Source organism: Buteo buteo, chromosome 7, assembly GCF_964188355.1.
Source record: "Buteo buteo chromosome 7, bButBut1.hap1.1, whole genome shotgun sequence".
NCBI lineage: Eukaryota > Metazoa > Chordata > Aves > Accipitriformes > Accipitridae > Buteo > Buteo buteo.
Window position 1 is genome coordinate 266,594 of NC_134177.1, and position 23,156 is coordinate 289,749.

At 39.2% G+C, this 23,156-nt stretch overlaps 2 protein-coding genes across 4 annotated transcripts in view; both read right to left on the bottom strand.

The window, feature by feature from the left end:
* Nucleotides 1-6,770, bottom strand: part of CP (ceruloplasmin) — a 25,617-nt gene extending 18,847 nt beyond the window's left edge. Inside the window, exons 1-2 of the mRNA XM_075031148.1 lie at nucleotides 6,684-6,770; nucleotides 677-846 (exon numbers count right to left, since the gene is read on the bottom strand). Of these exons, the coding sequence (XP_074887249.1) occupies nucleotides 677-846; nucleotides 6,684-6,707 (194 nt within the window). The 5' untranslated portion in view covers nucleotides 6,708-6,770. The remainder of the gene's footprint in view (nucleotides 1-676; nucleotides 847-6,683) is intronic.
* TM4SF1 (transmembrane 4 L six family member 1) lies at nucleotides 2,814-21,439 on the bottom strand. Of its 3 annotated transcripts, XM_075031158.1 has the most exons (8): nucleotides 21,195-21,439; nucleotides 19,377-19,466; nucleotides 19,139-19,287; nucleotides 17,570-17,750; nucleotides 10,448-10,537; nucleotides 9,609-9,751; nucleotides 7,999-8,179; nucleotides 2,814-6,776 (listed from the first exon to the last, which is right to left on the bottom strand). In XM_075031158.1, exons 1-8 carry the CDS (start codon nucleotides 21,369-21,371, stop codon nucleotides 6,762-6,764), a joined length of 1,026 nt encoding a protein of 341 aa, XP_074887259.1. In that variant the 5' UTR covers nucleotides 21,372-21,439; the 3' UTR covers nucleotides 2,814-6,761. The 3 variants fall into 3 exon arrangements, with proteins under 3 accessions (XP_074887259.1, XP_074887262.1, XP_074887260.1); XM_075031161.1 differs by lacking the exons at nucleotides 17,570-17,750; nucleotides 19,139-19,287; nucleotides 19,377-19,466; nucleotides 21,195-21,439 and adding an exon at nucleotides 12,154-12,606; XM_075031159.1 differs by lacking the exons at nucleotides 2,814-6,776; nucleotides 7,999-8,179; nucleotides 9,609-9,751; nucleotides 10,448-10,537 and adding an exon at nucleotides 16,100-16,619.
* Nucleotides 21,440-23,156: the final 1,717 nt, after the last annotated feature.

Here is a 23,156-nt window from a genome sequence, read left to right on the forward strand (position 1 = left end):
ACACTGAAAAAAATAGCAGGAAGGAACTTTTTTTTCTCTCAAATATTTCTCAGATGCTTTTTATATCTGAGTTTTCTTTATTGATTATTCTTCAGGGTGCTCCCCTCCTCCTCACCATACTTAGCCTCATCCTACTTGCTGCTCTCACTCTGCACAGGACTCTCCTTGCCTTGTAACAAGCAACCCAGCTCCTCCGCTGTGGATGGAAGGACCCAGCTGTGCTGCTGCACTAGTGAAAATGACCACTGCCAACAATGAATATCTAAAAAGGAAACCTGTGCTCAATAGGAAAGTTTTAAATTTGTCAAACTTACTTCCACATTTAAAAATGTAACAACAAAAGTCTTCTCTTCAGCACTGGCACCTTAGCCATTCAAAATTAAACATCATTAGGCATTCAGGGTCTTTTTCTAGTCTCTACTTAGTAAACATGTCATTGCAACAAATTCACAAAAACCCTACATATCCCAATGCCTCTAATTAGCAGAGCATTGGAATGTAATTCTCAAGCAAGCCAGGAAAAAAATCAAAATTCCCTTATATGTGTGACAGAAAATCTAGTGACACTAACATGATTCATTTCACTGCCTTCACCAGGTTTTCAGTCTAGCTGCTAGTGTCTAAAGCAGACAATGCTGTAAAATCAAACTCAACCAGTGTAAACTGTTTTACTTACTCTTCTTCTGCAAAAAGCTGTCCAGATACGATATTGGTATTGCCAGGTGCATAGTTCCAGACTGTCTCTATAATGCCGATGTAGTACTCCCTGTTCACTGCCCCAGCTAGGCAACAGCAAGAAACCAGCAAGCAGCTTAGGAAGAATAGCTTCATTTTGCATTCATGAACCTTGTGGAAAACATGAAATAAAAACACTGGACAGGCACATGCAATTTCCCTTTATATGTTCTTGTCTCTTGTGCCCCCACCCTTCTTACCTCCCCCCTCCCCGCTCCTGTTTGTTTTGGTGAACACAATAAAATGTTGCACAATGTCTCTGTGTGTCAAGAGTAAACAAAAGATTCTGGTAACCTCGTCAGTTCAGATAATCTTCAAAGAAATATTTTCAATTTCTGCCAACCTACTATCACGCAAATTACCATTTAGACTGTTATCGGATTGTAAATCTTGTAGCTGAATTGAAAGCACTGTAGATTTAAATGGATTTACAGACTTAAGCTTAATTACATTCTTCACTCTCTCTATAACTTGTATACTACCGAGAAAATAATTTCTGTGACATGTGGCACAAGAACACACCTTTGTAAGTGCACTGAGAAAAGCTCCAAATGACACCCATTTTCCCTGGTATATCTCCTCCTGCGCTGACATAACTGAACACAAGGCAGACCCTGTAGGTGCAGACTTTCTGCTGCCTATTTCCCTTGCTCATTCTGAATCTACAGACCACTGCTTCTTCCCCTCTGCACAGCCATCACTAAACTGGTGCAACACAGACAGATAAGAGAGGACTGAGGTCACTGGTATCAGAGCAGAGCTTACACACTGATGTTATGCATGGATAAGCTCTACTAACCCACCACAGTCCCCTTGGAAATGTAATTTTAGCACAAAGTGTGGCATATATAGCTAGACATGAAAAGGACCAGCTGGTCACAGATGGAGGCAGGGGAGGTTTGCATCTCATTCCCAAGCAGTTTCAGTATTGCCCAAAGGAAATGAGTCTCAGAAATTCCACAAAATGAACTATTTAGGTTATCTTCCTCCTAGTCTATCACCAGACAGGATAAGCCACATTCTTCAATGATTAAAAGCATAATAGATGTATAAAGCTCCAGGTAATCTTAACTGTTGCCATTATCTAAATGTACTACCCAGTGCAGAAGGCTATACTTTTGCTTTATTCAAGTTCTGTAAACATTTTGTATCTGTTAGTCTCATTGAAAAATAAGAACAAAATTGGACCTTAAACATGGGATATTTAAAAAACACCTAACTAAAGTTTGCAATTGCATTTCTTTTCAAGCATACCTCCATTACATCATGATTGTGTATGAAGCTTTAGATATACAAAGCCACCTGTAAACCTGGAAATTGTAAAGACTTCTATTAAAAAATATGTATCTTCAGTCACTTGGGAATTCTTGAAAAATCTCTTCTGCACTCTGAGCACTGACATAGTCACACTCATTATAAATTACATTTCTCATTATATGGCAACTTAAAAATATCTGTAATAACCACAATCTTCTTTGAAGCTATTTTCTTAATGGTCAGAAAAATTATGATTGTTTTGCATAGAAGACTAAGATTCAGAACATAACTAAAGTACACCAGGTTTCCTTTAATGACATACAAATCTAAACCTTTATTTACCAGGACTGTGGTATAAGTTACCAATTTTAATCACTATTCATACAAAAAAATTTCAGGCACTATCAGAATATTTTGGAAGCTTCTACACATCTGCATTAAATGGAGGATTCTGCTTCTGTCTAAATGACTGTGGCCAAAGCCAAGTTTTCGAAATCTGACTTAATCTATGATGAAATTCTGGAATTTCCCAGGTTGGTGTCACATGGTCAAAATGATTTCTGTAGGGATTTTTTTTCTTTATCATGGATGAAGGTTGGTGGTTCAGTGGAAAGATCAGCTTGTACAGGTTGCGTATGTCCCATCTGTAAATTAACTGAGGTAAAAATGAGAAACCATTTATCTTCTCTTACACTACTTAAATTCAAAGTCATTCCTTAATACTCAGCTAACAGAGTTGTTCATGTATATATGGGCTATTTGGCTTATTTTTGTTCAAACTTCCATCAGACTGAGGAAGAGAAAAAAACACACATGCAGTATCCTTGAAATCTCCACATTTATTTGGGGGTAAAAACATGAGCATTTCTTTGCCTTAGTCCCTTGACTCCTCTAAATTACTCTTTCTTGATTTGCAAAAGTACTGCATGTTGTTTTTACTTAAAGATAAAACAAAAACTTTTGACAGGTAAGATATTTCCATTATCACTTTGAATTGCACCTCACCCAAACTTTAAGATACTTGTGTGCTTGAGCATATTCCTATTATCTTTCTCTTAAGGAACTAAAAAAACTGATAGAGGTGACTGAGCTTCCCAAGCCTGTATTATTATCTTCAGAGGGTATTTAAAGAGTGCGAACCTCTCTCCTCTCATAGGGCTTAAAAAGACTGAGCACCTAATTTAATTGGTTAAATTATGAGTCTGCAGTTTGGTGTCATGAATATCCCCTTATTGTTTTAAACCACAATACCTCATTTCTCATACTGAGGATGCTGAAATGCTATGACTGTTCTGAAAGCCCTCAAAACTGCATTGAAAATACAAAGCTGATCTTTTACTTCAAAAATTTTCCTTGAGAAAAAAAACAACCCAAAAGTCTCAACAAGAGGTCCCAGTGAAATTGAATTGAAACCCCACAATTTCATAAGTCCCTAATCTGAATGATGTGTTTATAGTCTGCTGCCCATGCTGCTCTTCTGACCTGCTGCAAACCTCTGCAGGTAAACACCCTTTAAAGTTCTGAGGAGCTTCATTTGTCCTCTGCCATTTCAATGTGGAAATAACCTCCATCCAACATGTGAAGAATTAGCAATCAGGAAATTGCACTTCAGTGAGACTCACTTTTACCTACACGAGGAATAATATGCCCCAAAATGCAAAGGTGGATGGGCTCCACAGTATTTTACTATAAATCTCTGCCCACAATTATTAGTGGTCAAACTGAGTCTCTACAGCTATTTCCAGTCGAAGCGTTTTAAATGAATGACAATCCTGTTCCAGACACAGCATCATATTACTCTGGCAAAATGCATTGGCTGTGAGGAACAAATAATGCTGGAACTCTTAATTCTAGCTTTCAGCATTAACTCCTCACTTACAGAAGTTTATGAACACAAATCTGCATCTTTCTTCCAGGTGTGTCTGGGGTATTTTATGTGTGGATTTCACCAGGCAGCACATGCGCCTCAGGTTCAGGAACATTTCTTCAAGAAAGGGTTTCTCATATGCCAGCATGGTGTGAGCTTTGTCCTGGCTCTGTGGCCCACTTCTCTCTGCTGGTGTCAGGGTGAGGTCTGCATTCTGCAGCTGGAGGGCCAGATGGTCACATTGCCCCAAATAGCACCATCAGAGTTATGTCTAGATTTCAAGGCAGTTAATATTCCTTACAAGAATCTTGGTTTTGCTAGTAGGCATAGTTCATAGCACCTTGTTAGAGACACCATCTTTCAGACTGAATCGGGACATAAATTGACTAGATCGAATTTAACTTGCCTTACATCCAAAAGCCCCGTGTGAAACAAGTTGTTAAATTTGTAAATGCAACCCACTGTTAGCCTTTAGTATTCTCACTGCCAATTTCAAATTAATAAACTGCCCATTTAGAAGCTGAGCTATCAAGTGACAGTTGAGTCTGGCTATGGCAATGGAGATGCCAATATCTGGATTATGGATAAAGAGGGTTGCAGAATCAATATGTCCAACAAGAATGGCTTACACATCTCTTTCTTTGATTTAAGCCACTAAAATAGGAGATACCAGCCTGTGGTAGAGCAGAAATGTAAACTGACAAGATGCAATCACAAAAAAAAAAGGATGAATTAAAGACAGCCAAGCCTTGCCAGTTGTTAGGTACAGCCACTAATAATACTACTTTGGAAAAAAGCTGTCAAAATTGATACTGTTCTTTGTGTTTCCTGTCTGCCAAGCTCAAGACTTGCCATGATCAGAGACAGAAGTTATTGAAAAGTAGAAAGGACACATATAGGACCAAGATAAAGGGTTAAGAGTTTACAGGTGTAATTTTAAGGTATTTCATTGCTCTCATCCAGCACAGCAAAATCTATCTCAATAGACCCTGTTTGCCTAAAGATAAGCCTGTATTTTCCCCATGGCTGAGCTGGAGTCTAAATAGAATACCCTGTTTGTTTGCTTTCCTCAGTGAAATGGCACCATTCACTTTAGGAACGTTTAGCAGTTCTAGGGGTTTTCTGCTTTGAATGTCTACCCCACACATACTATTTTTCATCCAGATAATAAAACCTTTTTTTCAAATGTTTCTAACATTTTCAAAATAAACAGCTCCATGGTTTGCATGCATGAAATCAGCAAGTTGCTCTAAGATGTTTGGTAGGAGTAGAGGTGGATTGGTCAGTTTTCTTTCTTCTGTCTGCAAACAATATCCACAAATCCATAAGAATGTGGGATTATAATTTGTGTAGATATACAATATGATTTATATTTAAGCCTAGGGAAAAACAAGTATGCAGTTGCAAACAGTCCCCATTTCATAATCATGCCTTTTTTTCATGCATCTCTGAACATCCATGCCAGCTTGAACCATCTGCCAAAAGACTAGCCCCATTCTTAAACATCATTAATTTCTTTATTACTTCTTGCAACTTAATAGAAACTAAGCAATTAAAACTTTAGATGCATTCTTCAAATCCTACAGGAAGAAACCAGCTTTTCAAAACAATCTGATAAAGGAATATTAAGGCAAAATGTCAATATTGTCTTGAAACAGAATTAAATGACTGATATACTCTATTTTTTTCTAAATATTGCACCCACAGCTGCCACTTACTGTACAGTTGGCAGTTGTAACAGTGTTTAATATTAGCTGTTGATATAGCTGAATCCCACTAGTTCTGATGTAATAGAGATACGTGCATTACCTCAAGTCTGAAGTACATATTTAGCTTTCCTCTGGGTGCTCATTCTCTCAAAACCAGTGCTGAATACAGCCAAAAGTTGCCCAAGCAGCTGCAAATGAGCTGTATGTCCACTTTATTGTGAATCCCTGAATTTCCACTGGGAATGAATTAATAATTCCTTGAGAAATTACAAAGACTTTTTAGCTGCTAATTTAAAACAGGTTATTTTTTTTGTCTGATTATTATTGTCAAGAACATTAATCTTCCAGTCAGGATATTCAGAAGAGTATTAATAAGCTAGCACTGGGTGCTCACAAGGTTGCCTCATATATTCCCTCAAGTCATATAATACTTGATCAAAAAAAACCAAAACAGTTTGCCTCTGAGTATAAAATAAGAAGAAACTCAGTGCAGCTATTAACATGTACTAATTAGCATGGCTGATTTCAGAGTTGTGTATCTAATCTTTCAATCAGGCATGGATGCCTTTCTAAAAGCCTTACTGCAGGAAGACTTGATAGCCTTTTTTCAGTAATTGCTTTGTGCAGTTAAAAACTTCCAAGACAGAATGAGCAGGATAGGCTGCTGCTTTTCGTGACCATCATGGTCTGTCTGTAACTAAAATTTATTCATTTAGAAATTGTGGCTTCATCCAGTGCACTAATTCTCAAGGGAACAACCCCTCCTGACATACTGGGCTTTGAATCAGGCCCTTTCAGAACAACAAATATTTCTATGCTCTAAACAAAGAGAGGGGAGTATAAAAGCAGTTCTACAGCAGTTTTACAGCAGTTCATTCAAAAACGGTGATTTCAATACAAAAGCAGTTCCATGGTATTCAAACCTCCCTATTGTCAGAACAAGCTGGAGGGTAAAAAAATGAAGAGTCACTGCCAGGGACAACCGGACAGGTTAGAAAACAACTAGAAAAATGTAGATGTCAAACAGTTCAGATAACTTCATCTAAAATAGAGAGGCTTGAGAGACAAAGATTTAAGACAAGCGTTTCGTTTGTCTTTGCAGCACTCAAATCTACCATCGTAAATGTTGGAGAAGCCATTTCTCTCTTTTTCTGGGGGGTGGGGGAGAAGCAGTGAAGATTTCCATGCCATTTTTAGAGAATCCCAGCCTGCAAATAAAAAGGAAGGAAATAGTTACCCTCTTTTTTTCAACTCAAGTTAATATAGAAGTTGCTTGACTCTTCAATGTCCACATCCAACCTAAACCCGACACACACCCCGTGCTCCTGAGGTGACCCTACTCTGCACCCAGGGACAAGCTGACAGAATTGCTTTGGACTTCGCTGGAAGCTGGGCTGGCTCCCAGGCTGAGGCGGCTCATTTACTGGCAAGCAGAATGTTTTGAGAGAAATCGCCTCAGGCCTTGACCTTTTTTTAGGTTGCTGTTACAGTAAATTCCTCCAAGAAGCACTTCCTTGCCTGCTTGCCCAAGGCCCTCTGTGGCACCTGCAGTTCCCCTGCGCTGGCCTACCAGCACTGGGCAGGAGCCCTCACGCTGCAGCGGCACTGCCATCCCACCTGCTCTGCCCTTGTCTCCCACTTACATGACAGAACTAACCCTATGTCTGGGAGTGTGCATGCCTGCTTTTGGGGGCTGCTGCTCTTCCTAATTAGAAATCTTTCCTGAACATGCTGTCATCACTGAGGTTGTTGGCTACATAAAAACCCTGAGGGCTCCTTGATCCCAGTGCAGACGGACAGGGAGGGGTAAGCATATCTAATTTCACCCTACCTCCAAAGCTGGGGAAACTGAATGCCACATTAAACCACACCACTTCACACCAGTGTGCAGCTTAGCAGCATCAGTCACCTGAGCTCTGGGTTTCCAACTAATTCTTCTGCCCAAAGCAGAGCCCTCTCAGTTATTGTTTCAATAACCTACTGAAAACATAGTAAAAACTGATGCCTAGATCACAACTGCTACATATTACCTGTTACATCTTCTTCTGTTTGCTGTGAAACCCACACATTGATAAGAACGACTTTAAATTGAATGCTAGAAGAAAGATGCTCAGAAGAAAGGTGCTCAGAAACCTCTGCTGACATAGGAGTAATGGATTCAGCACTGGTGCCGAATTCCCAGCCACATTTTTTTCTTTTCAGTCCTAGCCTGAAAGGTCAGAGTAAGCAGTCACCAATCCCTATATTTCACAAGCAATCAGTGGATGAATCAAACACAATAGATTTATTATCAGTACATATCCTCTGGTAATAAAAATGCAGTAGCATAGAGAATGCATAAACCAAAAGGGTACGTCCTCAACTGAGACAAATCGCTGAAGCTAAACTGACTTGGAGATGCTGGTGAAATGATCTCAGATATTTTGTTACCTGGACAAAAACAGAATAGGTCCCACAGAGTGTCCGTTTCAACTCAGCAGCCACTTTGAGAAAACAGATGATCAGCTGCAGTCCACTAAGAGCTATCAGAATAGAGAGTAAAATGATGTTCCACTCTACTATGTTAACAGGTTCCGTGCACCGAGACCAAGCAGGGTAATCTGTGAGGTACCTATTAAAGAAACAGCCATTTGAAGTAAATTAAATATGGTGGGTGCAACTCAATTTAAATACACATTATTTTACCCATAATATATATAGAAAAACCATACTGGCCTTTATATGCTTCAAATTTAGGAACCAGATTCTAGTCTTTCATTACACCAGCATAACTCCTGCATAGGTTTCTCAAACTCAGCTGAGTGAAAAAGCTTAGGCTCCTCAAATACCTCTGCTTCATCAGTTTCCCTGTTAGACACCTAAGTGTTAGAAAGACATGACCATTTTTTCAAGTGGCAGAAGCCAAGTTTAAAATGGGAATTTTCCTTTTATTGATTTAATTTCAGCTTTTGGTTAAGTCCAGCTGACATCAGTACCGCGCAGAGAGCAGGAACACCCCATCGCCATCATTCTAACCACTGCATGCAGCCTAAATGGCAGAGCTGAGGTTAAGTGTCACCACATGCAGTTTCCAATCGTTCAAGAGCCACGCTTTCTTTCCTAAACATTCATAACTGAAATGCTTTGAGCCAAATCTGGAGTGCATTATTCAGCATCTGGCCCTTTACGTTGAACTCAAACTCTCATGTTTGCATTTCCAAATGGGATAGTAACGCTCGTGATACGTAGCAGAGATTGCAGGATGCACTTCAGTGTTTTAAAATAAAGCTGACTTAAGTCAGAGAAGGCCATAGTTTAGGAACTATTCCTGTTGGATGCTGAAGGAAGTTGTTTTTGATCCTCCAACAAATTTAATCCTCAGTGCATTCAAATGCAGCTGGAAGAGCATGGCATTATATGACTTGCAATATTCAAGTCTTATAAAACTTTGATCTTTTAAAGGGAGAATGTAAAATCTTGCAAAAGCAGCCTCAGGTTACAGATCTGAATCAAACCTTTCGTGTCTCTAGGAGGCTGGGACATGGACAACACTTTGTCTACCTCACTTAGGTGTGTTATGAGATACAGCAGTGGTATGCAAAAACTACCAGTGATAAAACCAGACTTCATTGAGCTTTAGGGGTTGAAGAGAAACCTACTGAGTTATTAAATAGAAAAAAGCTCTCTATAATCTTTGAACCAAAAACTTGAGGAATTTGAGAGAATATTCTGAGAAAGTATCCATCTGCGCTCACTCTAACCTTATATTCTCTACTACATGTGATTGTGACCACCACCAGATAAAGAAAGGACACTTAGCTAGATGGACCTCCAGGTCTGGTCAGTACAAACATTCTTACATTTACTCTTTCCTTACAAAGTGGCAAATACCTGTCTTTGAGGATTCTGGTGCTCATTCAAGAAGCTGAAAAACCTCACTCGCCAATATAGGTCTTGTGTTCAAGAGACTGTGCCATTTTGTGTAAAACTCTGAGAGAATTTGTCTGACTATTGTTTTGATGAACAGGTTCTTCCAGAAGAATTACACTGATGTTTCTTACCCTCCAGCAGTGTCTTTGAAGATATAATCCCATCCACCTGATGAATTGCAGAAGGGGCCTTGGATCAGCCCCAAGGTAAAAATGATGCAACTGTATCCAGAGAAAGCAACTCCAAGCAGGGCTAACACAATTGAAATAAAACTCTGAAGTAAAGAAAGAAAAATATTACTGTGTGAGGACAGTGTCCACACCAAATACAGTCATTCAGCCTGCCTAGCTACTTCCTTGAGATTGAATTTCACATTTGATTGTCCCAATCTTCAAAATTCAGAAAGAAAAATACCAGGTAAAGGATAGTAAGCATACACATACAAAATAAAGATTAAGACAGAGTTTAAGACAGTTTCACAACTCTCAGTTAAATATTGTTTGGGGATTATTTTTTTTTAAACTTGCATTTTTTCAAAATTGTTTCCCAAAATGCTAGAGGAACACAACCATGCATTAAACATGTTTGCATCCCAGATAGTGTATATTGAGTCCTTACTGGAAAAAATAACTTCCAAATAATACAAGCAAAGGGATGAAGCTATTTAGTTGGGATACTTAATTGAAACTCTCAGGTCTTCTACATTCTTATTTATTTTACAAGGATTTTTTTGTGGCTTTTTTTTGGTTTGGTTTTTTTTTTTCCTGTTTAATTTTCTTTCATCCTGCTTATGCATCAGAAGGAAGGAGCTACGCTTTCTGTGACCTCTCAACCCGACTTAGAATCCTTCTCTGTGAAAGGAAGCAGAAACAGAGCAGTGGAGAGGGCAAAAGGATGTGCTGGAAACACAAGAGCAGGAAGACAATCCAAACAAATGCTAAAGATGCACAAAAATAAAACACAGACTCACCCGGTAGGTTTTGTTACAGCTCTCACTCTGACAGCACCGATAGAACATGCTACACTCCAGTGTTATTAGAATCACTGCCAACAGAAGGATCTATAAGGGAAGATCATAAGGTCAGTGAAATGACTGCAGATACTAAGCCACAGTCTCCTTTGCCTATGGAAGGTAGGGACTGCATCTGTTACGGTCTGTTGAGATTTTAAAGCTGCTCAGTAGGAAAGCACAATTACTCAAGGCGCACCGTGGAATTGGACTGTTTTTATTAGGCTGTCACTGTACTTGTTTCTTATACTTGAAAGATGAGTACAATGTGTCCCACCACAGCAAAGCATTATAGCATGGACACAGCTATACCAGTGAAGCTGAAAGAATAAAACCAAGCTCACAAGTAAAAGAACCAGTATCAATGAAGGGAAGGATATTTTATTGACACAGCCATATCAGTTCAATGGCTTCTTGCTGGCACAGGCACACAGATCAGGGTATCACCTTCCTAACCAACACACTTATGCTAGAAAAAGTCAGTAGTACAAGCTTTTTGTTAAATTCACCTGGACTTTCATTTGTTTTCTCTGTCAAGTATCCATATGGTTTTTCTCAGACTCTTGGATTACTTAAACCTGGTACCAGAATCATTTCAATAAATAAGTTTTGGACTCCAGAATCACAAACTGCTGCTCAGAGAGGCACTGGTTTGAAAGGGGAAATATGAAAAGGGAATGTTTCTGAATCACAGCACTACACTCTCACATGCTGCTGCCCTACTTGTAACAGAATAATATATAAATTTTTAATAAATTGGTAATAATCCTAAGGCAAAAAATGCTTCAAAATATGAGTGTCACTGTCGCAGTTAACTTTTTCCAAAATTTTCAACTAACCTTTTCTGTTCGAATTCACTGCCTGATAGCTTTTTCCTCTGCTACAAAAGAGATGGTTTTTCTTCTGCTTTAGGAAGAATACACAATTTCAAAATAATGCTTCATGTTTTAATAAGTCTCCCAGTTCAGCACCTTCATAAAAACACCTTACCTGTGCAGATGAGACCTTTTTAAGTACTGATTGTGTGCATACATTTCATTATACAACTGCTTACTGTCCCTGAGGCTACAGTTCTTCATGAACATAGCAAACAGTATGAGCAGTGGGCAACTCCGTGTTAGTTTATTACTGTAGATGAGCTTATTACAAGTGTAATGGAGAAAGTCCTACTATGCCAATCACAGTGAGACAGTCTTCTGTATTTAGTCTAACAACAGTGGCACTTGCTGCATTGTGAAGTGTATCCAGTCCTCGAAATACTGGACTGCATACAGCTTTTAAAAACATCTGAACAGTTATGAGAAGCTTTTTTAGCTTTTGTTTCTTTTTTTTTTGGTAAAAGAGCTCTAATTCAACCTTCAGAGAGGATTAAATCAACATGGAGCCTGCCTTCATAATACAAATGTAAATTACACCTAAACAAAAAGCCAGCAGAAAAAAAATAATCAACTCTGCAAAATCACTTACGTGAAATTAAATAGTATATACATAGCATGTAATTCAGTATATTCACATTTTTTTCAGCTTGATCAAGTTTTTCTGCCTGCAGTATTTTTGCCAAAGTAATCCATATTCTCTTTAAGAACACAATTACATTGCTGCACAGTAACCCAATGTTATTTGCAGTAGAATGCAATTCATTAAAAATCCATAGAATCAACACTTACCATCACACCTGAGAAACAGATCCCTTCAAAATACCACACGTAGTTTGGAAGCTGGTAGCTGGCAGCATGTGAAGCTTTCCCATTAGGGAAGTATAATAGGATGTTAACAACAATACTCCAAAGTGCAAGAGGTATCAGCAGACAGCTCAAACAGCTTCCACATGTCTCTAAAGCCATCTCTCAAGAACTATAGAAGTTTTGCTCTTCTAAGCTAACAAAAAATTACAAGGTTTTAAATATGAAAAGCGTTTTGACCTCCTCAGCTTGATTCAGTCAATTCATATTCACAGAAACCTGGTGACTGGGGTACGACTCCAGAGATAGAAATGTGCTTAATGGTTAGCAGAACAATAGATTTATATTGCTGTCTAAACTCACTGTCCTTTCTAAGCACAATGTCTTTAAGTAGCAGTTTCCCTTCTAAAAGATCCTCCTTTGTGATCTTCCAAATGAAATATGTCTAGAATCAGACTCAGGAAGGAACTTCAAAAATCTCATTTCCTAGTGACTGCTTAGAAATGCACTCCTCCAGAGAACATGGATTATGATGCAGATATTCTGTAACATGAGGCAGGTTGCTCAGCCTCAGTGTAGCACAATTTTTTCTACCTTACATGGGGAAGGGGGCTGTCAAATGATAAATATATCCAGTCTCTGTACAGAAGGCCACACATTTCCTCACACTACAGAGAATTAATACCAGAGCTTGGCAGATACTGCCCTAAGGGCGAAACAACACTTGCTGCTAACTTGGGGCAGCCTCACAAAAACACCAAACTGAGTCTTGACCACATTGCAGGGAGTACAGAAGCCCAATTAACACTGGTTAGAAACTGCCAGGCAGACTTATTGTCACACTTTACTTAATTACTCTTTTCCGCAGCATTATGCAGCTTAGCTGTTTGACAAATCAAATCCTGCTATTTCTCCAGTTATTTTATTCTGTGCTTACAGCTGAGTATGCATAGCTACAGATCTGACCTAAGTCCACGTGACTTCTTGTACAGGACAAAAGGTCTGGCTGTTTTTTGAAATGCCTGCCGTTTTGCACTGTGCAAAGCCAAAGCCAGACTGTTTCCCTATTTTCATGTGTCATCATTCCCTAAGCAACTAAACATCCATCTCAGTAACACAGAGCCCGAGCTGTTTGAATGCTCATAGCACAACACAAGCCTTCTTTCTATGCCCCTGTGAGTCATCAGAAAAGTAAGAATGAGCTTAGGGTTTACTCCACAGTAAAGTTGTAGTCAGAAAAAAAATTGTGGCTCCATCAAAAGCAAGAAGACTGATTTTAGAAGCAATGATGTCATGGCATATTTTCCTTCTGTTTCCTCATGAGCTGTTTTAGGCTCTGCACACATGAGGCTTCTCTCATGATCTCATAAAAGCTGTTTGGGTTGCATGTTGCAACTAATTGCCTCCTATTCCTTTGAGTGAGATCACCCAAGGAAATGGGCATGGTGGTACTCATGCTATTACACCATTTCTCTACCCGTTCTCTGCAGTGACTCTCCCGTTTCCTTCTCCCCGCCTTTTTCTAGGAGGTTTCATTTTGAAGTCCTCAGACTTTACTCTGAGGATCTTCCCATATTTCCTGGTTTACTCCCTAATCAATATGGACACTTGTTTCAAGCCTCCCTCTAATCGAAATTAGTGGCAAACCTCCCTTTGCAGGTTCACAGTCATGGACAGAACTTATATCATCAACACTGTGCCTTACAGATCAGAGAAAACAGCTGAGTTAAAAACAGGCACATCACATGCTCAGGACTGATTTTTTTATTACAAAACTCAGAGATCATGTAATAAGCTGAAATCTTTTTTTCTATAAGCAAAGGCCAAAATTACTAGCGAGCAGCTTAGTTTATAATCAAATTTGCTGCTACTTCCCATAGTGATCTGGTCTGATTAGAAGAAACTTACTTGGAAAATGACAACTGAAACAGCATTCATTCTGCAGTACAACAATCTGCATCATGACTTATTTTGTATTTAAACTGAGCTCTGCAAATACCAAATCAAGGTGTGTTTTTTTTGCTGGCACACTGTACTGCTAGAACAGGAAGTAACAATTTTATACTAAGTATTAAGCAAACCTGGCAACCAGTTTCTCAAATATTTTACCAAGTGTTGCAAGAACTGCTTTCCTGTTGCTGTCAATATCCATAAGCTGGTGCTGAGCCCATTACCGAAAAGCCATGTTTACTCTGGATAAGTGACATCTCTGCTAACTGAAATGAATATAACCTAAACCAACTGCTTCTCCACGATGTAACTGATAAAACTCCCAAAACGTTGTCTTATGCATCAGGCAACAAAGAAATTCAACTGGCTTTTTTTAAATGACAACACAAACACTGAGTAGTAATGCTGTGCGTTAGTGCTACATGGATCTGAGCTAAAGTTTTAATTCTAAACTCTAGCCTAATCATTGTGTCCATTGGAATTTCTAAAATTGTTTCAATTCTTTAATTAGTTGTGTGTATCAGAAAGACAAGTAACAATTATGCAAGCATAAAGGCAAAAATCTGTAAGTTGCATGGGAATTTTACCCTATTTCACCGAGACTATCTTTTCCTTCTCTTGCTCCACACTTAATTTAAAATTGCAGATCCTTTTTCAAACAGTGCTTCTTCACATACAAAGACACCATACTGCACAGCTGCAAGGAATTTTGTGTGTGTGTATACACACGTGCACATGCGTATTCTCCTCCCTTCCACAGCAGGGCAAGACATAGGTAAACACAAGTAGAAATGGTATTAAAGATTGCCCTCAATTACTACTGTTTATTTATGTATGAATAAATGCTATTGCAAGAAGCAGAGAGCCTGAGATTCTAAACACAAACTCTTCCCATCTGTGGGTTCTTTTGCTGCTGTGGATGTGTGTGTGCAACTTTGTTTTCACAGTTAATTTCTTTCAGATATGTTTTCATACTGGGCAGACTTGCCTGTGAGGAGAGCCTGAGATACACCTCAAGTTTCTGGCTACCTCTGAAGACCACACTGCTAGTTACAAATAGTACTAAGTACACACTGACACCCATGGGAAATTCTTTTTCTCCATAAACAGAAACTAACTCGCCTGTTTTCAAAGACAACTTTAACTGCTGGATTCCAAAACTGAGCAATAATGGTAATCAGCCTCATTTCTTTGAAATAAATGGTAAATCATATTTTGTTTTTTCACTTGAAAGATGCCATTGCCAGTAGCATATTGACCTTGCTAGCAAGGCTGTTGGCAGCATATCATTCAGATTTACTTTACCTTGTGATAAAACATTCACTGTAATATGCTCCAAGCTATGCTTCGGAGGTTCTTGCACAGGATCTTAGAATACTGCCTCCAGGCTGCTTACTGCTGAAGTCAAATATTTCAGATTAATCTATAACTGCTGACCTGAATTTGCACTGTATTTTCTGAACACTGCTACGCCTGGGGATCTGCTGAGTGAGGTAAAAATCAGGACCCAGACCCGCATTTTGGTTTTGTCTCAAGACTCTTGAATAAGCAGTCAGGAGGAAAGACCCCCTTGGGAGAGGAGCAGAATTGACCCAGAGCTGTGGCTCAAAGGCACAGGAACCTCCCTCCGGTCCTTGGAATGGCCATCAGTAGTGAACTGCTAGCCCAGACCCAGGACTAAGACTCCACGTACGCAGTTGTACCTGTCACAGAGCTGTCATTGAACTATCATACCCTTGTTGATGCACAATTGCCTGGCTCATCTAAATGATCTACTCCAAACAGTGAAGCAGTTCCCACCCTGACAGAGTCTGCTGGAGAGCAAAAGTAGGTTATAACCTGACTGCTTTATATTCATGTTCTTATGCCACCACTGTCCTTTACTCTGAGACCAGGAAAGCAGTGTTTCAGCATGGGCAGGGAAAGAATCACTGACACCTGCCGGGTATTTATAATACAAATCTTTATTTGTGAAATACAGGAGAAGTTCAGAAAAATCCTGAAAAGGTGAAGTTCATGTATCTGTCCTCGATCATCCACATTTTACTGCTGCTTTGTTTTTGCTCCAGCTGACTATTCATTTATACCCAGGCCAAACTAGATTGAGTTTGTGTTCATTCCAACATCAGAATGAAAGTGCAACTTTATTGGGAAAGCAGCAAAAAGTACAGTGCTGTTGTGTCAGCAGAAAAGAAAAAAAAAAAGCATCTTTAGTGACATGTGCTCAGGCAGTTGACCTTACTAAGATGAAATGAACCAAAGAAATTCAGGATACATTTTCCTTTTAGATACAGGCAGGTTAGTGGAAAATCTGCATATGACTCCAAGAACAAAGGCTGGCCCCAAGTCAATTAAATTGATGGCAACAGCACACTTTGACAACAATGTGCATTTTAGTATGCATAGAATATTAAAAAACAAAACCAAAGAACCACAGAATACTCAACGCACCACACATGCACCAATGTCAATGCATTGCCAGGTTTCTAGCAAACGTATGTCTGTGGGGGAAACAAAAAGAAAGAAACACATATTAAGGGGAAGAATGCTAATATTGTATCCAACTATAAGAGCTAAAATTAACTCGACCACATTTAGACAACCATAGCACGGCTCTTTTATACTGCAGTTACAGCATGGAAGACAGGAGTGAGAAGACAGTAATAGCTTTGAAAGAGCCCCAACATTAAACTATGTCAATTAAAAATATGAAACACATTCTTAGCCACAATGTGAGTGATATAAATTATATCTGGTTCATATCTTAAGCCATTGCAATACCACCACTACCACTATGATACTGATTTTAACAACACGCACAAACTGTTTAACAAGACTCTGGAGAAATTTGGAGGAAATTCCCCTTCCTCACTCAAAAAAACCCCACCTTCAGAAAACCCTTCATATCTGTCAGCAGGTTTTGTTAGCTATGTGCAATTTAATTTCTTCTCTTATCTTACTTTTACTAAGCAAGGCTAGGATGCTGTATTTTTCATTACATACGGCATATTCTCAGTAGTCTATCAGCTGCTGTGAGCAAAATATGAGGCTAAAGCAACATAGTTAGAACAAGCAGCCTACCACAAAACTGCACCACACTATGCAACAATGGTTTAGGCTCTGGCAAAGACCACCACCACCAGGCTATCTGTGTTTCAGTTATATCACCTATATAGTGCTGATGACCACATGTACCATATGGAGGAAGAAAAGCCTTCCAGCTCCTATGCAGACTGACTTCACTGTGACAGCTGAGAAATCAGCTGAAAGCATGTGGTCAAATACTACATGAAAAAGCTAAACACAACAGTGCTATAAAAAAAGTTAAGCAACAATTCAGTGTAGAAGAATACTTAAAAAATAGCTTCTGAGCAAGACCCCACAGTAGCATCAGTAACAATAGTGTTTCATTTTCATCTGAGAAGCACGGTTAGAACTACAAATGGCTTACCTCCTCATGACTGCAGCACAACCCACATAGTCCTCCAAGAATGCCATTGATTATCTGTATGAAGCACAGAATGAACTCTATTCCTCCCAAGACGAGGAGGATGGAAAAGAGGGTGACGTTCCACTGCACGATGTTTTGAGGTTCTTGACATTTAGACCACTTGTTATACTCAAACAAATACCTGTACACAGCAATTAAAAACATACTAACATTGTGACAGTGTGGGATGCTTCCATACACTAGAACTAAATTGCATCTAGTCTGTAGCTGCAAAGATAATCACCCTAAGTGGGAATAGAAAATGCAATGGTTTATTCCATGCAAAGTTTGCTCTGTTTAAGAACGTGTTGAACTATGAGCCATACATTTTTGTTAAGCCTTAATTTCTTTAAAAAAAATAAATCTAAGCTATAAAGGCAGCTATTACTGACTAAAGTGAGACGCAAATGCAAGAAAGCTGAAAGAGCAAAGCTATTTCTCAAAACAACCACAGAGCTTTTCAGGTCTGGGCCTTTATTCTAAAGACAGCAATTACTGATCTGAAGCAAGTGGGTCACTTCCTCTCTTGCACTGCTGTCTTGGGGCCCTCACATGCCTTACCCTGGAAGAGGCAAACATGGAATAAATTCAGAGGGGTACTGCAGTATTCCAGCTATTAATCCGCACCCACATCTTCAGAACATCAGCACTGATGAGCCTTCAGCGAGGACTTAATTCTATATTCAGCCATAGTTGAGGGAATGGGGGAGGAGGAATGCCCCCCTCTTGGGAGAGGTGCAACTGAAATATAAAATTCAAACTCTGCTGCAAAGGAGCTTTATGTGGCTTCTTAGTACTCAAACTGTCTCTAGTCTGGCATCAGCCATAAACTGTTACTAGAAACAGACTCAAGGTTGCCGACCATACAGACACTGTAAAAGCATGTCATGACCCAAACCAAATCCCCTTCCAAACTACAGGATTTGTGGGGATTAATGGGGAATAGCATACAACTCAGCTACATAGGCTTGGTTTGCTGGAGAACCCTAATTAGGGATAATTAAGAGCTTCTGGCCCTCCCCATCCTGCAGCATACAAAGATTCTTACAAACCTTTTCTAGTTTCATTTACAAAGGTTCTATGCCATTGTCACTAATGAAGGTATTATGCCAGTTTACACTGACACAAAGCAACTTCAGAAGCAAGCATCACAAAAGAGGTTCTTACACAAATGATAAGACAAATTTCATAACAACTGCTATTCATGGTTTGTAAATCCCTCAAAGGCCTAGAACTTTGTTAGACATGTTCATGGACATGAACAGTATATGGTATATAGATATTATTACCTATATATATATACATATATGTTCAGATCCCTTTTTGTAGGACAGAGGATTTATATTGCCTTGGTTTTAAACTATACCAGGGTGGGTAACTGATGACTTCTGTTTAGTTCTTAGTGAGTGAGAAGCATAAACTTAAGAATGGATCTTGGTATATGGTTACTGGATATTGCTGAAACGTACTGGAATAAAGCCCATGTGTACATGGGGGAAGATATAACACCCTCATGAACAGACAACTTACCCTCCAGAGGATTCACTGAAAGGATAGATCCAGTTTCTCTCTAGGTGAGTAAAACAATATGGTCCTTGAGACAAGCCCAATGCTGAAATGATTATACAGTATCCAGAACCAAGGATCCCAATAAAGGCTGCCAGAACTGAGGACAGCATCTGCACAGCAAACACAGACATGAACTTTCAACATAGCCATCACCTTGTCTTTGGGATTATCTGGGACTGCAGTGTAAAGGCTCACTTACCGCACAGCTTTTCCCACAGTCCTCATGGCCAAAGCACCCACAACAGTCATCATTGTGAAGTCCAATGAATACTGCAGCTGGAATGAGCACCTAGGTATGGAACAAAAAAAACACTGTTCTATTTTGTTGTGCAGACAGGGATGATAAAACACAGTCCTCACATTGCATTCCTTTATATTGCTTCTTGGCAGAGGAGTGGGGGGCAGCCCGTATAGATTATTCGGTTTTACTTCTGTTTAACACAGTAGGCATCTCACTACTGATATCAGTAGCACCAACACCAGGATGGGTATATTTCTATTTCCACTTTGTGTATACACAGCACTTAAGTGCATAAAGACCCTGCTGTGGTATTGCTGCAATTTAAAGTACTTTGACTTTAAAAGTTTTTGTTCACATTAAAGGCTGTATCCTGCAAATAAAATGCTTGGGGAGGTGGTGGTGAAGAAAGCATTAACTTTCTCCCAAATCAGGAGAAGATAAATCTCTCATAATTATTTTTTAAAAAAAACCAACTACTACCAACATACTAGTTACTGAAGAGGAGTCATTACTGCCTGTGTGACAGACCAGTCTGACTAGAAAGTCTAGGAATATTTTGCCCAATTCAGGCAAACATCTTATTACAGACATCTAGCTTTTTCTAGGTTTTCACAACCAGTTTCCAGTGACAGAAATGCAAAGTAACAAAGCAGAAGCTATCTCTAAGAAACGTAACTCACCCGTACTCCAGAGCTTCCAGCATAAAATCAAGAAGGAGCAGAGTTGATTAAACAGAGTATCCTCCCTAACAGGACTTAATAATAGTTTGCACTTACAAAGACTCTACACCCAGGGTTACCCTAGAAAACCATAAAGAAAGAGCAAAGCGTTGTCTGCAAACTGCACAGATTTAACAAGACACTAAAAAACTATCCAGTTGAACAGTCACATACTTGTCAGCCCTTACTCAAACCTATTGCTGAGCCCCAATGCTGCAGGTCCAGAAGAGGTTGTACAGGTGTGTTCCAGGAACAGTTCCGTTGATTTCACCCGTATTATTATGTGTGTAAAGCCCAGCCTTTGCAAATCCCAGTCTAGGTTCCAATGGGGTTGTAACACAGCTGTAAGAACCTCTCACAAGACGGAGGGCCTTATCATGCAATCTTTTTCAACCTGTGATTTGCAGACACCTTGAGATCTGTAGCCTATTTCTAAGAGGACTTTAAAAGCAAATGAAAAAGGAAGCCTGGAGTCAGGGAATTTAAATATGGTACAATGTGGTCCACAACATTGAAAAGGTAGAAAATAATAGCTTCAGATTAACTATGTCCTATAATGAACATACTCGATTCTTCATCCTTTGCTGTTACTTGAATCAAAGCTTTGATAACTACCAATTGATTCCTCTTAATAAAGAGCTAAGGCAGAGAAATAACTGTCAATATCTCAGATAATGGAAATTAAGGAATTGCAACTAAATGCTGGTTATCTAGGGACATTTAAAAGGAGAATAGTTCAATAACATAAAAAAAAGTAAGATTTAACCCTTAACGCAAACTGTGACCCACTGAGAGGCTTGGTTCCAGTTTTGCATTTGGATTCTGCAAGGTAGACCCTATGATTTTCTCAGCTTTAAAGTGACATAATGTTGCATATAAGATAAACAATAGTAACTCATAATACCTATGGGGTAATATAGCTAATTTCTTTTGATACAACTCCAGAGATTCCTGCTGACAAGGTATTTGATCAATAAATTAATGTAACTGGTAAAGAAACAGTAATACCAAGTAGCTCCAAAATAAACTTGAGAGAAACTACTAGCTCATTACTTACCAAAAAGCCTCCACCTAGAATGCCATGAAGGCACTCCACATATTTGCCGAGGTGATGCTCTGAAGCAAATCTTGTTTCACCATTGGGAAAATAAAGTAAAATGTTGGCCACGATGCTGAGCAAGGCAAGGATGAGCAACTTATAACCAATACATCTAGCACAGCTTCCAAAACACATGTCCTCAGCTTTACAAATCCTTCTTTCACTAGTGCAGTCCAACCTGTCTCATACCTGTCCACACCTAAAAGAAGATCAGTCTTTATTCTGACCTCCTTAAATACTCAGGGTTACCCAGCTACCTGGATGACGTTTACACCTCTTCATAGCTACCATAACAAATTGTAGACTGAGGGAACAGGGATGGCAGAACGCCACCACCCTTTTAAATGCAATAATTGTTGTGGCAAACCAAATGTAATCAAGGAAATATTGAATACTAGGTAATTTCACTCTAATATATGATGCTTGGAATGATCACCAGTGAACATGATTAGACATGAACAACACAGCTTAAACCACAACACAAGTTCTGTTAGGAACTGAAGGAAAAAGGTTCTGTTTTCTTTGTTAGAAGCAGCTTTGACTTTTAGGTTTATAGACTGATTCAGAACAACCTGAAGCCAGGGAAAGACTCAGGTGACTTCAGCAGTACTGAGTCAGAGTTTTGGGTGTAAATAGAATAAAGTCTACAGCAATGAGGATTATGTAGAGCACCCTCTCACTTTGCTATCCTGTTGATGGAATAAGAACAAACCTCATCAGGAGGTTGGAAAACAAATAAAATTGACGGGTAGGCTTCTAAGGAGTGTCCTCATTCTTGCCATTATAAAAAAAGCTGAATTTAGATTAACAGCCATTTGTTAAAGCTAAACCAAGCAAACACTGGTGAAAAATACTGCTTCAAAAAGGGTTATAAAATAGCCGTTGCACTGAAATTTCATGTATAGAAACATGAAAAAGACAATACATTTCTCTCAGTTTGGGGTTTTTATCAGGGGTGTTACATGTACCAGTAACACTAATTTGCATAGTAAATGGAGATACAAAGTGACCTGGAATTATTGAGAACTAGCCTTCCCTCTTTTCCCTCATGCAAATTTTGCTAAAACAGCCAAAAGCTTTCTTCTTCACATACATAGAGCTCAACACAGAGGCATGAGCTGCCATGCCCACTACTATCACATGACAGGAGATAACTAAGAAATGCACAAGCTCAGACTAGATCTGGGAAGTGCTGCTGCTGCCTTCATCATAATACAGTGTAATTCTCATTGTGAAAACAGTAGCTAGACAAACTGAGTTTGGGAATGTACAGGATATTAGAAGACTATAGTGAGACTTTTTCAATTATTTAGAGTTTTTCTGGGTTGGGGAGTGGGGGTGGTTTTTTTGTTTGTTTTTGTGTTGTTTTTTTTTAACAACTAAATAACACTGTAAACGGAAGCCCAAATCAAATCCATGGTATTCTTGCAAGTGATGTGAGCAACACTTAAGCTGAGAGAGAGAGAGGGAGTGCGTGCACAAAAAGACAAGGGTGGTGAGGGCAGGGAAGAGAGCAGTCTTGTGCAGATGTGGGTTTGTGATGTAACTTCTCCGGGTATTGTAGCTGTTGACCTTGGAGACTTCCTTCTTTATGAGAAATATCCTCCAATTGTAGAAACATAGGCTTACCATTATTGTGCACTTTACCTCTGATGACTAAAACAAGTGTAAACATCATCCTGCAAGCTTCCTCTGCAGAAGGAGATGGCTGCTCAACTGAAAACTCCCTTTATTGTGTTACGCTAAAAAAACCAAACTACTCTCCCCTCGCCCCCCCCCCCCCCCCAAACCACCCCCCAACACCCTGCAACAAATGCACCACACATATGGCCACTGGGAAGTAGATTTAAAATCTGTTATATTTATAACCTGTATATATAGTCAAGAACTTTCTATATTTAAAATCTATTCTGTACTTTA